Raw genomic sequence first — 13,975 nt, forward strand, 5'->3', positions numbered from 1 at the left:
CCCACGTTTTTGTTACATTAACCCTTCAGAGTGGTAAAGGTGATTTTAGTGCTCTTGCTGCTGTTATTGCCCCCCCCTCCCCGGCCTCGTAGTCCACCCAAAGGTGCACAGCTATTTCTCATTCCCTCCTCAGATGAGGTAGTACCTCACCTTAAGTAGACTAGTTGCACCCAAAAAGCTACCCAGGTGGTCTTGACCAAAACCTTACAGTTTTTTGGGAAGAAATCTTTGCATTACTTGCTTACTTTAAAGCTCTCAGCTTACTCAACACTCCTGCCTTTGCAATTTTAGATCTGTATTTGTCTGATATCTCTCCTTCTGACAGAACAGTTGTATACCATATTTTGGGTTAGACTATAGCCCAAAAATGAAAATCCCCTACTCTTTCATCCATCGATAAACTGATTTGCAGAGTAAGGCAGGGTTTACACTATGTAAAAACAACTGCCGTAATTCATAACAACAGCGATAGTTGTGCAAACAACGGTCGTTATTTCACAAGTAACGGTCGTTGTTTGCACAACAACAGCCGTTGTTATGAAATACAGCCATTGTTTTTACTTAGTGTCTGAATTACAAGTTCTTCTAAAAGCCAGTCTATAACCAAGATAGGAAACTACATTTCCCATTGTGCATCTCTCTGATTGGTCCATTTGTGTACTCACCCCCTTAGCTATCTTTCCTGCCCATTGCTGTTATTACTATTGCACAGTAAACATAGAACTGCTTTTTTCACTGATTTTGCATCACATCCCCCAATATGTATTCCATACTATCTGATGATGTAGCAGAGCTGACACTCACATGGTGTAGCTAGGTGCTGCATAACTGGCATCTGTTTAACGGTGGTAGGTGGTGTAATGCAAACTATTTTCTTCTTTAAACACTTTTGTAGCCCCCCCCCCCCCAATGACTCCTACGAGCAGTATCATAAGTGCTCATAGGGATCAATGCAGTACATATGTACAGCACTGATCAAAGTTTTCTTCATTCGACTGCTTCAACCTCCTGAAGGCAGCCTGGAGCAAACGCTGAGCCAAAGACAATGTTGGAGCATCGCTGAGGCCCCAGCCAGTAAGTAAAATGGATCAATTCCCCATGATCACATTGCAGAGGGCCGATCTACCCACTGGACCACCTCTGATGGCTTTTACAAGCCATTTAAATGCTGCTGTCGGTTTTGACATCAGCGGCATCTAAATGGCTAAATGCAGCTGGGAGCAGCACGATATAGAGAAAGCTCATGTCATGAATTCTCTCTGTACCCCCCAGCAACGCCATGCCTTACCGGTACAGCATGGATCATGTAGGGATTAATAGTACATAGACAAGAAATGTAAAGTTACATCTAGAGATGAGCGAATATACTGCACTATTCGAAAGATTCAAGTTTGATCGAATATGTGATCGAATATAGGATTTTTTGAGTACTCACCGTAAAATCCTTTTCTCGTCGATGTTCATTGGGGGACACAGACAAATTGGTATAGGCTGGTGCCACTAGGAGGCGACACTAAGCAAAGAAAAAAGTGTTGGCCCCTCCCACCAGGCTATACCCCGCCTGCAGGCACTGAGCTAACCAGTTTGTACACAAGCAGTAGGAGCAGCCAGGAGAAGCCAACAGAAGGTACATAATTAATTTAGAAGCAGAACTGCTGATGGACCGTAACTGGAGAGGAAGAAAACAATCCAGCAGAACCATGAAACACCGAAGGCCCAGGAAAAAAGATACAGGGCGGGAGCTGTTTCCCCCAATGAACATCGACGAGAAAAGGATTTTACGGTGAGTACTCACAAAATCCTATTTTCTCGCTCGTGTCATTGGGGGACACAGACACAGTGGGACGTCCTAAAGCAGCCCCCAAGGGTGGGAACAAAAAGACAGCGCCCGACCAATCGGCTAACATACTGCAACCTGCAGAGAATAGTGATCAGGAAGCAATGACTGAAAGACCGCACATTACAACCAGATTAAGGGGTACAGAGATCAAGAAGCGGTTGGAGGCACCCAGGCAGTAGGGGAATCCATGATGTATTCGCCACTTGGGTGAGCTCCAGCTGTCCAGGATGACAAGCTGGCCAGGCAGGTCCTGAGAAAGGAATGGTAGTCATGAATGCACATCAAGTGAGCAGAGAAGGTATGACTACAGTCAGATGATGACTGACAGAAGAGAACATTCCCGGGATGGGAAGGATGCAAATAGACAAAGGACAACTGCCTGACCCAGACAGACCTAGTCTGGGGCAGTAGGGTACATGACAGAATGAAAAGGGGAAGAACGACAAATTGGCAGGTCACACCTGCCAGGAGCAGGAGGAAGCCAGCAAAAGTGCTTGTAAACACTGTGACAATGTACCTAGAGACAAAAAAGAAGGAAAAGAGTACATGGAGAGCGAGTGGGGACTGGTAGAAACCAGGGAGCAACCAAGGGCCAAAGCGACGACCACTGGACAAACCAGATGGTGACAGAAATGTCCAAGACCAATCACTCCAGCTGAGGAGATAATGGTTATCTCAGAGACCTGTACTACTTATCAGTCCAGAGACAGTCCTGAGTGGGTGATGGAACACCCATGAGGTGGTGCTGCCAGGCAGGGTAACAAGGCATATATCAGCAATCCCTGGAGAGTCCAGGGAAACTGGAGACTGGACCTAGCCAGACAGCTGAATCACCAGAAAAGCAAATGAGAACTAAAAATACAAACATGGCCAACATGGAGAGAGGATGGCAAATACTGTTGGCCAGAAAAATTATCTGTTGGGGAAACCAGGGGTGACAGGAGCACTTGGATTGAAAACAGGACTGATCTAGAGGAGAACATCCTGGTATAGGCTTCCCCGTGCCACATTGTAGAACAAGTGATACCAGGGTGTGGGAGAAGCACCGAAAAAGGCAGATGAATTGAGATGCAGGGCTTGATAATGTCTGTAGTGGTGCAAACAGGCAAATACACCCCCAATGCCTTCTGTCAGGAAAGAAGAACTCGGAGAGGGGGTACCACAGCAGATGTTTAATTCAAAATTATATGCTTCACCCCTAGCAGAACAGGATCAAACAGGGGCTGACATTTGCGTCAGGCTAAAGGAAAACTAGGGCTCCTAACAGTGCCCCAGTATTTCAAGAGAGGATACTAGTATGCAAAGAGGCGGATCGAAGTGGGTGAACTCCCAGTGGAAACAACACTGACGCCTGTGGCCACATAAGCCAAAGGGAACAAACAAACAGAAAGGAAATAACTGAGCAATATATGCACAGTCCGGGGACTTGAATCAAAGAGGAGTCACAAAACAAAGGCATCTGCCCGGAAAGAGTCCCTGAAGACTGCACTGGATGCACCTGGGTCACGAATCCCCCAAAAGGGAATGGGGGTGGTCAGTTTCACTGCAAGCCGGCTGAGGCTTCCACTTGGGTGCAGGAAAGCAAAAAACAGTCTACAAGGCACTTGTAAAGAGAACAGATTCCTGTAAAACAAAGGCTGCTTCCCACAGGGTGCAATTGTGGGAGGACCAGAGTACAGATGGCCTCATAGGAAAAGGCCAATAACGCTTGACATACAGGATAGCCTGTGGCTGTGGAAGATCCAGTTGTTGTCCACATTCTAGGTCTGAACCCATAGTGCAGCAGGAAAACGAACTGCTCACAAAAGGCAAGCTGCATAAGGCCAAGTCCGGTCCTTGTCAGCCTGCAATGTGAGCTATGGTGCACCTGGATATACCAATGACCTGACATAGAAATGGGGAGAAAAACTAGGTAAGCTGTACAGCATGGCAGAGAAATAAGGAAGGCGCATGAGGAAGGAGGAGCTTATCCTCCAAAACGTCCGCCGGTAGGTTGGATGGTTTGGACTGAGAGGAGAGCACGTATCAGCCTGTAAGCACCTTATGTCCTGTACGAGAAACCGAATTAAACAGTAAAATTCAAAAGTAAAGCCTGCACTCTTGTGAATATATGTTCTTGCGACTACGGAGAGCAAACATTGAAGAGCTGCAATATAAGGTATCTCTCGTACGCTACACACATCTTGTTATATATCATTGCAAAGAAATAAGGAAGCCCCTAGATCCATCTGCCAACAACGAAATAAAGCATAACCGGACAGGAAGGCTTTACTTGCGAGTACACTACCTGTGCAAGCGGGTAGCATGGCTGGCTGTCCACTTTGGCATCCTGCATAAAGTGAGGTTAACAGGAAGCCGGATTGGTTATCACAGGCACCTGATGAAGAAGACAGTGCCACAAGGTGATACATGTATTTCACCCATGGAAAAGGATAATGTGACTACCACTGTAAACATGTCAGGGGAAGGGTGTGATTGAGGAAGGAACCTTAATACAGCAAAATGATATCGCCTGCAGCCACCGATGTAGTATATGAAGCAATACCTGTGAAAAAGTATGGAATCCATAATACGCCTCAAATTACCTTGCCCTAGGAGAGGTGTATTAAGGTTAGAGTCGTTGCGACAACAGTTGCAAAGCACAGAAAGAACCCTCTGTGCAGCCCTATTTACCTTGTCTACAAGAGGGAGTAAGGTGGCTAGCAGTTACTAGACAAAAGAGCAGACGGATATCAGTAGGTGGTGCTACCTCAAAAAACCACAAAGGTACCACAAGAGCACGAATACTGTACCTGTGTACCTGGGATGGGCAGAATAGTACCGATGCAGCACGAGCTTTCATCTGTAGAGATAAACGCCCTGCCCGCTCCTCTAGACAGGTATCTGATGTAGCAATGGACATGCCATAAGATTGTCAAGATGGAGCCGCTGTAACAGATCTAGCACTGTGGCCCAAACACATCACCTGAAAAACTATGACTGCGGATGTAGCAAAGGTCATTACTGTGTGACAAGCAGATTGGTCTAGTAGCCAGATGACAACACCTGCAAAAGGGAGTAACATGACTGTTAATGTAGCGACAGTCTGTAATGCGTGGCAGACCGGATGGCACTGTGGCATGATCACATCGCCTGCAAAAGGGAGTAATATGACTGTTACTGTAACAACAGTTAGTGCCCCATAGCAGGCCGGAGGACACTGTAGCATGATTACATCACCTGTGAAAGGAAGTGTAAAGACTGCTGATGTGGCGAGTCACTGCCAAGGAAAATGCAGGATGGTATCGCTGTGCCATGACTACTTCAATTGTGAAAATAGTTAATTGATTACTGATGTGGCGATAGCCAGTGCCATGTCACAGATGATGTGGTGATAGCCAGCGCCATGTAACGATAGTCACTGCTAAGTGGCTGCTGATGCAGCCGTAGTTAGCGCCAAGTGACTGCCCATGTGGCAACTGCTGGTGTGGCAATAGTCATTGCCATGGGACTGCTGGTGTGGCAGTGCCATGAGACTGCCGGTGTGGTGATAGCCAGTGCCATGAGACTGCCGGTGTAGCGATAGCCAGTGCAACGAGACTGCTTGGGTGGCGATAGTCATTGCCATGGGACTGCTGGTGTGGCGATAGTCTGTGCCACCAGACTGCTGGTGTGGCGATAGTCTGTGCCACCAGACTGCTGGTGTGGCGATAGTCAGTGCCACGAGACTGTCAAGGGTCATGAGATTATTTCTGAGTTGATGCCTGTGCTTCAACTGTAGTCGGTACTAGAGGGGGGACAGGCAGAGAGTCTGGGGTGCCATGATATTGTGGAGGAGATACAGTAAGGGAGAAAGAGGATGAAAAATAAAAAAAATAAAAAAACTCTTCCTTCCATGGCAAGCTGGTCATATAAGAATATGTGAACTGTAATACTTTTTAACAAAACACAAGTACTCCACTATAGTGCTAAATGAGCTAAATATGTAGTAATGACCAGCAGGGGGCGCATGTGTATTTCAGAGCAGGATGCACTGAATCACTGCATCCCGCACAGGAATACACTAGGAATGACAGAGCCAATAGCAGGCAGCGGAAAATGCGCACTGCTCTGCCATTGGCTCTGCAAAGAAAATCATGCCCCCTGGAGAAGAGGCCTAGTAAGGCTAGAAGCCGGGGGCTAAAGTAGAGACTGTAGCCTCCCCGGTCGCCATTAAAGTTCCGGGACGCGGCAGTTTAACAGCAGAGACCCGGAAGTGCAGAATCACCTGCCCGGGTTGCACAGTGTCTGGCAGAGGTCTCGGTCCGGTAAGACGTCCTTACCGGTGGGCGGACAGCGGCGCTGCGTTCATGGGCAGGGTGGCCTTGCGTGCTGCTTGTGGCGGCAGGTGGATTAAGGGGGCCGGTGGAGAAGCAGCAAGTGAGACAGGGCGCCCACCAGGGAGAGGGAAGGGAGAAGAGGTGGAGAGCTGCATGTATGTGTATTTGTCCCTACCATCTACTGCCACTTTACCGGGATCCTTCCTAGATAAAATGTCCCTTAGGGGGAATAAAAAGGAGGGTGATCCCTGGGGGCGGAGGGGTCTGACATAGAAAAAGCAGGAGCAAGCTCTAGGGATGTGGTAGTGGGGGGCTCAGAGCAAGGAGGAGGAGGGGGGAGGGCCCCCAGGGAATGGGAGAGGGGAAAAACTCACCTAGTCTCCTATACTCACCCACTTGCTCCTCTTCTCTTCAGCTCCCCGGTGAGACCAGCAGGGTCACCCCTTAAGTGTTCCGCTCTCCAGGAGGGGTTTGCTGGTACAGGTGGGAGCACTTGCAGCAGTCCGGGTGACCCTTGGGCTGGTGGGACAGAGGAGCCGGCTCCAGGCTCATGTTTTCCGCTTTTCTTCATGGAGCTAGGGTTGCTGGCAGCGCTCTGCTGCTCGCCCTGCTCGTTGGGGACACAGGGAGACATGATAGTCTATGTAACCCACCTAAATAGGAGAAAGTAGTAAAATAACAAACTAAAATAATAAAGAGCAGAAACCTGCAGTAACTGCAGGAGTGTCTGCCTCCTACGGACACTAAGCTAAAACTGGTTAGCTCAGTGCCTGCAGGCACTTTTTTCTTTGCTTAGTGTCGCCTCCTAGTGGCACCAGCCTATACCACTGTGTCTGTGTCCCCCAATGACACGAGCGAGAAATTAACTTTACTAAAACAGCTAAACAATTTTTTAGCTGTTTTAAGAAAGTTTATGCTCCCTGGGAAAGCAGGGAAGCAGTATTTTACAGGGCACAGTATTACCGGCAATTAGCAATTGACGGCAATAATGCCGATCCCTGTAATCGTTAATATTTAATTAATAAAACAAAGTGTAAATCTAAAAAAAGTTATTTTCGTTGTTCAATAGCTTAATTAAAACGAATCCATGCTTTTGCAATTAAATATACTGTTAATAAAATATATAAATATATTTATTTATTTACAGTATATTTAATTGCAAAAGTATGTATTAATTAATTAAGCTATTGAACAACCAAAATAACTATTAGAACGAAAATGTGTTTTATTAATTAAATATTAACTACTACAGGAAATACCTATTGCCGGTAATACAGCTCAATGTACTAATTAATACTTAAATTAAAACAGCCAGTGTTTCTTCTAATGATGCTATTTTTTTTTATGACAATAGCAACATTAGAAGAAACATTTTGATTTATATGTCCGCTCAGATGATTGGTTGAGCGGACATATTGTGCCTGGGACCGGCGAAGAGAGAAGATAGAAAACATCGGAGGGTGAGTAGAAAGCTCTCCCCGCTCCTGCACTACACCCATCCCAGCAAGGAAAGGGGGGGGGGGTCACTTAACCTCTTCCATGCTGGTATGGGTGCAGTCTGACATCAGTCTGGCCCCCAAGGGGTTAAGTGGGGACCCTTACTTAACCCCCTGGGGGCCAGATTGTTCAGTATGGCACCCAAAGGGTTAAGGGGATGCAATGTATCCTCCCTTAACCCCTTGGGTGTCACACTGTAAGCCGCAATCTGTAAAGATGCTGCATACTTTTTATTTGAATTAAAAAAAAATTAACTTGTGTCTTGTCTTTATTTCTGTACTATATAGACTTAGTAGTGGAAGCCGTCTAATAGACGGAATCCATTAGTCAGGGCTTCGTGTTAGCTGGTATAAAATGGCTAACACTAACCCCCCCATTATTACCCCAGTACCCAATGCCACCAGGGGTACTGGGAAGAGCCGAGTGCCAGTGGTCCCGGAGCTTAAAAATTGGCGATCCTGGATTGGGCGGCAGCAGGCTGGTAATATTTAGGCTGGGGAGGGCCTAAACCAATGGCTCTTCCCACCCTGGTGTTACCAGGCTGCTGTTGCTTGGTTTTTAACCCAGCTGGTTATAAAAAAAATAGGGGGAACTCTACCTTTTTTTTAAATAATTTTAAAAAAATGAATAGGGTTCCCCCTATTTTCATAACCACCAGGGTTAAAAACAAAGCAACAGCAGCCTAGTAACACCAGGGTGGGAAGGGCCATTGTTTTTGGGCCTTCCCAGCCTTAATATTACCAGCCTGCTGCCACCCCGTCCAGGAGCGCCAATTTTGACTCTCTGGGACCACTGGCACCCGGCTCTTCCCAGTACCACTGGTGGCATTGGGTACTGGGGTAATAATGGGGGGGTTAGTGTTAGCCATTTTATACCGGCTAACACTAGGCCCTGACTTAGTAATGGATTCCGTCTATTAGACGGCTTCCACTACTAAGTCTATATAGTAAAGAAATAAAAAGACACTACACAAGTGAAAAATATTTTTTATTCAAATAAAAACACCCCCACACCCCTTGTTGACCATTTTATTAAAAAAAAAAATCCCAACAACCGCTGGTCATCGACGTAGTCCATTGAATCCGCCGTAATCCATAGGAAACTGATATCTTAAAAACAATAAATATTAACTATTACAGGGATCCGCATTTTTGCCGGCAATTGCTAATTGCGGGTAATACCATGCCCTGTAAAATACTGCTTCCCTGCTTTCCCAGATGCATTCCAGAGCTGTTTGCATTAGTTTCTAAGGATGTCTTGGACTTGGTGACCTCCAATTCGTCAAATCTTGATTTCCAGGTCCCAAGGATTTTTCTCCCATAGACTATAATGTGATTCGATATTCAATCGAATAGTCGAATATTGGGAGCTATTCGAATCCAATCCAATTGAATATTTCACTATTCGCTCATCTCTAGTTACATGACGAAAGTTACTCTATTCTCTTAGCTACTGACCAGCTTGTCCAAGATGTTTGGCTTGTTCTACAGCAAATTGACACCTTCTACTTGTGGTCCTATGAATAAAAGACAAAAGGTTTACTTTTCCTACAGTCTTAAAATAACTAATAGCCTTTGCATAATGGTAAGAAATGTTACAGTAGCCATCATTAAACTTTTTTTTAATTTAAATACAAAAATACACTACAAATAGCTTTTGACATATCATCAGACATTTAAAAAAATGCTTTTGCTTGACAAACCCCAGTAGGTTCAAATGTTTTATTTTTATTGTACCCTGATGTGTGAATAAACACACTTGCGTCATTTTGGATGCTGTGGGAACCTCTTTTTTTTAAGTCTACAGTGCTCACACCGAGGATTGTGAGCCTACTTGCGTGCATCCTGCATCTACATTGCTGGCCATAACCGGAGTGAGTATCTCCGGTACTATTGGACTTCCCTTTGTTTGGTACATCATCAGACATGAGAAAAGTTATTGATCCGAGCGGGTCTCACTCCCTGGCTATATTTTCTGATCAGAGCGATTGTCAGCAGTGAGACCCACTCTGATCAATAAGTTTTAAGATGTCTGATGATAACATGTCAAAAGTTATTTTTTAGTGACAGGTATGCTTTACTCATGTGACAAAAAATCTCCCCATTGGTGAGTTTATTAGAATAAGCCGTAGTTGCTTGGAGTCAGTTACTTATGATAATGCATGTCAAGACTTGGAAAAACATTTAAAGTCCAAAGGTTATTCTCATTATATTATTAATAGAGCCAAAACCATAGTGGAAAAACACAATAGGCAATAAAGTGGTACCTCGGTTTAAGAGTAACTTGGATTGAGAGTGTTTTGCAAGAAGAGCACACAGTTTTTCAAAATTGTAACTTGGTCTAAGAGCATTGCTTTGGTTTTAGAGCTCCCTGTACTGGTTGGGAAGGGGAGTGGAGGAGGGGCATGGTCTGCATAGCGTGGTCTACAGCACTGTACCCTGACCCAGGAAGTCTTCCTCACCTTCCAAATCATAGCAGATCCACCTCAGAGAGAGGACTGTGGAGGTAATCTCTTCATAGCTGTAGCCCTCTCTTCCAAAACAGAGTGCTGCATGTACATAACCACATCTGCCCTGCTCTATTCTTTCCATGCTCCCTGCAGTCTCTGTCAACCCTTGTGTTTCCCATTCTCTCCATTCATGATATAATGTGCCTGTACTTACACTCAACAATACACACTGCTTCTATAATGTGCCTGCACTCACACTCAGCTATACACATTGCTGCTATAATGTGCCTGCATTTACACTCAGCCATTCAGCTGCTGTACAGAAAAGTTTCTGTCACTGTCCTCCTTCACAGCTCTGTGATTTTGACTTCCTGATTGGTCCATGCTGAACACTCCCCCCTTCTCCAGTGCTGTCATGTGACCACACAGACCTCTGACAGCAGCCCTGCTTCTCTATTCTAGCCTGTTGTACTTCACTACTGCATTATGGGGATCTGCAGTTCCATCCTCTATCTGCAAACTGCTGCTGTTTCTTCAGGTGTATGTACTTACTACACATTATACTCCACATGCTGATTGCTATACTGTACAGTAACTTATATTATCACATATTCTGCTGTTTCTAAATGTTTGTTTCATTTGTTTTACATGTTATTCAGAATAAATAATCATTATTTTGGAGGTAAGGAACCAATTGTCTCTGCATTTCAATGATTCCTTAAGGGAAAATTTGCTTTGATATAAGAGTGGATTTGGATTTCAAGCATGAATTATGCTCGTAGTCCAAGGCATCAATGTATCATTTTACCGATCGCAAAAAAAAACAACATTTTGGCCTGATACGACAACAGTCTGAACAGCCACTTACTTTTTCCACACCGTACAATCCAGAATTTAGAGTCATTCAAAATATTAAAAAAATAAATCCCACTCCTATCAGGATGAAACGTGAGAACATCCTGAGAGGGGTTACACTGGGAGACATGTTGTCACCCAGTGTCTTGAGTAAAAATCCAGTACATCAACATACCAGGTTACATTTAAGGGTACAAACCCACTTGACGTATTTGCTGCGTGAATCAGTCTTAAAAATAAGCAGGCAAAACGCAGGTTGGCTTTATACGATTGTTCTACGTTAAAATACGCAATTGCGTATTTTTGAAGCGTGAAGCTTGTTGTTAGCAAAGCATCAGTTGTTAACAACCTGTGCGAAAAACGCATGTAGCTTCAGGGTACAAACACACACAGCAGATACGCAGCAGATATGCAGCGTATAAGCCGTGTGTGTTTGTACCCTCATGCTTCAAAAATACGCAATTGCGTATTTTAACACAGAACAATCGTATAAAGCCAACCTGCGTTTTGCCTGCTTATTTTTAAGGCTGATTCACGCAGCAAATACGTCAAGTGGGTTTGTACCCTAAAAGGCTTTTTTTATGTGGATTTTCTTGCTGCTCTTTGTGTACTTTTTCAAAAATCTGTAATTTTCTTCAATAGTTTCTTGCTGCAGCTTTCAAATTGGAACATTCACAAACTGCAATTCCACATCTCACATGTGTTGTGTATGTAGCAAAATGCACCATTTGCAAGCTCCAATAAGTTTGGTCCACTAAGCATAAATTAAAAGTGAGGATTTTTGAACATGACACTGATGTTAGCGATCCGCTAAAAGAAGTGAACTGACACTTCTTTCAGCGTATAGTGGAATACGCCGGCCTATAGAATGGTGTCTATGGGGCCGGCGGAAGGGGGCCCAGATGTGCAGGCGGACAGCTGACGGAATTCCGCAGACATTGTCCGTGAGAATTCCGTAGTGTGAACCCGCCCGAACACACCACACATACCACAGGAGAGCTATATCCGCATTACGTCAATAATGTCAGCTATAAAAATACGTGCATGACACTTGTTTTGTGCTGTTTCATATCTTGAAAATCATCTTTTTCCACTTTTATAACCCCCTCCCACACAAAAAAAAAATACTACATAAAACCAAAAAAGAAAAAAAAAAAAAAAAAAAAAAAAAAAGCATACTTGAAAATTTGTGGCTCATTTTACTGTTAACTACTTCATTACATGGAAGTTTCTCAGATATAGTCAGTATCAAATAAAATAAACTTATTAGGTCTATATACAGTGGTGCCTTGGATAACGAGCACAATTCGTTTCGGGTCCGTGTTTGTAATCCAAATCACTCTTAAACCAAAGTAAATTTTCCCATAGGAAATAATTTAAATGCAGACAATTAGTTCCATACCCCAAAAATAATGATTTTTATTCTGAATAACATGTAAAACAAATGAAACAAACATTTAGAAACAGCAGAATATGTCATATTATAGGTTACTGTACAGTAAATGGAGAGGATGGGAAACACAAGGGCTGACAGAGACTGCAGGGAGCATGAAGGAATAAACAGGGCAGATGTTGGCACATAAATGCAGCACTCCGGGGAGAGAGAGGGGTTACAGCTACAAAGAGATTACCTCCACAGTCCTGTCCTCTGATGCAAGCCTCAGCCTGAAGTGGATTTGCCATGATTTGGAAGGTGAGGGAGACTACCTGGGTCACAGTACAGTGCTGTAGACCTCGCTATGCAGACCATGCCCCTCCTCCACTCCCCCAGAACAGGAAGCTCTTAAACCAAAGCAATGCTCCTAAACCAAGTCCCAATTTTGAAAAACTGAGCTCTTCTTGCAAAAGCCAACTTACCACTGTAATATATATAGAGATGCCTTGGATTACAAGCATAATTCGTTCTTGTGCTTGAAATCCAAATCACTCTTAAAACCAAATTTTCCCATAAGAAATCATTGAAATGCAGAAAATTGGTTCTACAGCCCAAAAATAATGATTTTTTATTCTGAATAACATGAAAAACACCCAGTACAGGGAGCTCTGAAACCAAAGCAATGCTCTTAAACAAAGTTACAATTTTGAAAAAATGAGCTCGGCTGCGGTCAGGCAGGGGTTAACATTTTCTGGCGTATAAGGCGAATCCCTGACAATCTGATTGAAAGTCAGGGGTCTTATACGCCCAGTTGCCTTATACGCCGGAAAATACGGTGTGTGTGTGTGTGTGTGTGTGTATATATTATTTATATTTATATTATATATATATATATATATATATATATATATATATATATATATATATACACACACACACACACACACAGAATCTGTTCTACAAGAAACAAGCAGCTAAGCCCATAGACATTCCTAAACAGACAACAAAGTAAAACTGTAACCACTAAAGACACTTAGAAGTATATGGACATATTGCCTGTTTACTGTGAACTCTACTTCCATTGGATCATAGTTGTAGGACTGCTCCAAGTTTGAGTTAACACGTAGTGCTACTTCTTCATCGCGTATCTAAGAGAGCAAACGAAAAAGATTTTACAAAACGTGTTATGTTGCTGTTTGATGCAATGTATTGTCAACAACATATAGCACTTGCAATGTTTTATTCATCACAAACAAGTTGCTTTTAAAAATGTCTACTCATGTTCTTCGGAGTATGTTAAAAGCAAGCAGCTGGTGCAGCATGTAGCATAAGTACCTAGTCAACAAGTAAAAAATACTAACTTGACTATAATTTGAAAAACATTACAGAAGCATAATAGTAGACAAACAAGCAGAGCACACTGTAGAAAATAGCTCCACAGCTGCCATTATGCTTTGAGAGGATATTATAGAATATGCTATAGATCATGTGTAAAATCTGTAGCCTCTGTTTTATGGCAAGTTCACCTTCTACCCAAACATATGAATTTTTAAAACCGTAATAACAGGGCTATAAATAAAAACTTCAACACACAAGAGTGTGAGCATCACTGCTCCGATTACCTGCATTATTTATATGACCTGTGTGATCATCCTATCACA

At 43.6% G+C, this 13,975-nt stretch overlaps 1 protein-coding gene across 3 annotated transcripts in view; it reads right to left on the reverse strand.

Moving 5' to 3' along the window:
• Nucleotides 1-13,975, reverse strand: part of MOV10L1 (Mov10 like RNA helicase 1) — an 84,670-nt gene that overhangs the window by 26,622 nt on the left and 44,073 nt on the right. For all 3 annotated transcript variants that reach the window (XM_069976888.1, XM_069976880.1, XM_069976871.1), the window contains 2 exons: nucleotides 13,371-13,462; nucleotides 9,093-9,151 (listed from right to left, as the gene is read on the reverse strand). In XM_069976888.1, the coding sequence (XP_069832989.1) occupies nucleotides 9,093-9,151; nucleotides 13,371-13,462 (151 nt within the window). The remainder of the gene's footprint in view (nucleotides 1-9,092; nucleotides 9,152-13,370; nucleotides 13,463-13,975) is intronic.

Source organism: Dendropsophus ebraccatus, chromosome 1, assembly GCF_027789765.1.
Source record: "Dendropsophus ebraccatus isolate aDenEbr1 chromosome 1, aDenEbr1.pat, whole genome shotgun sequence".
NCBI lineage: Eukaryota > Metazoa > Chordata > Amphibia > Anura > Hylidae > Dendropsophus > Dendropsophus ebraccatus.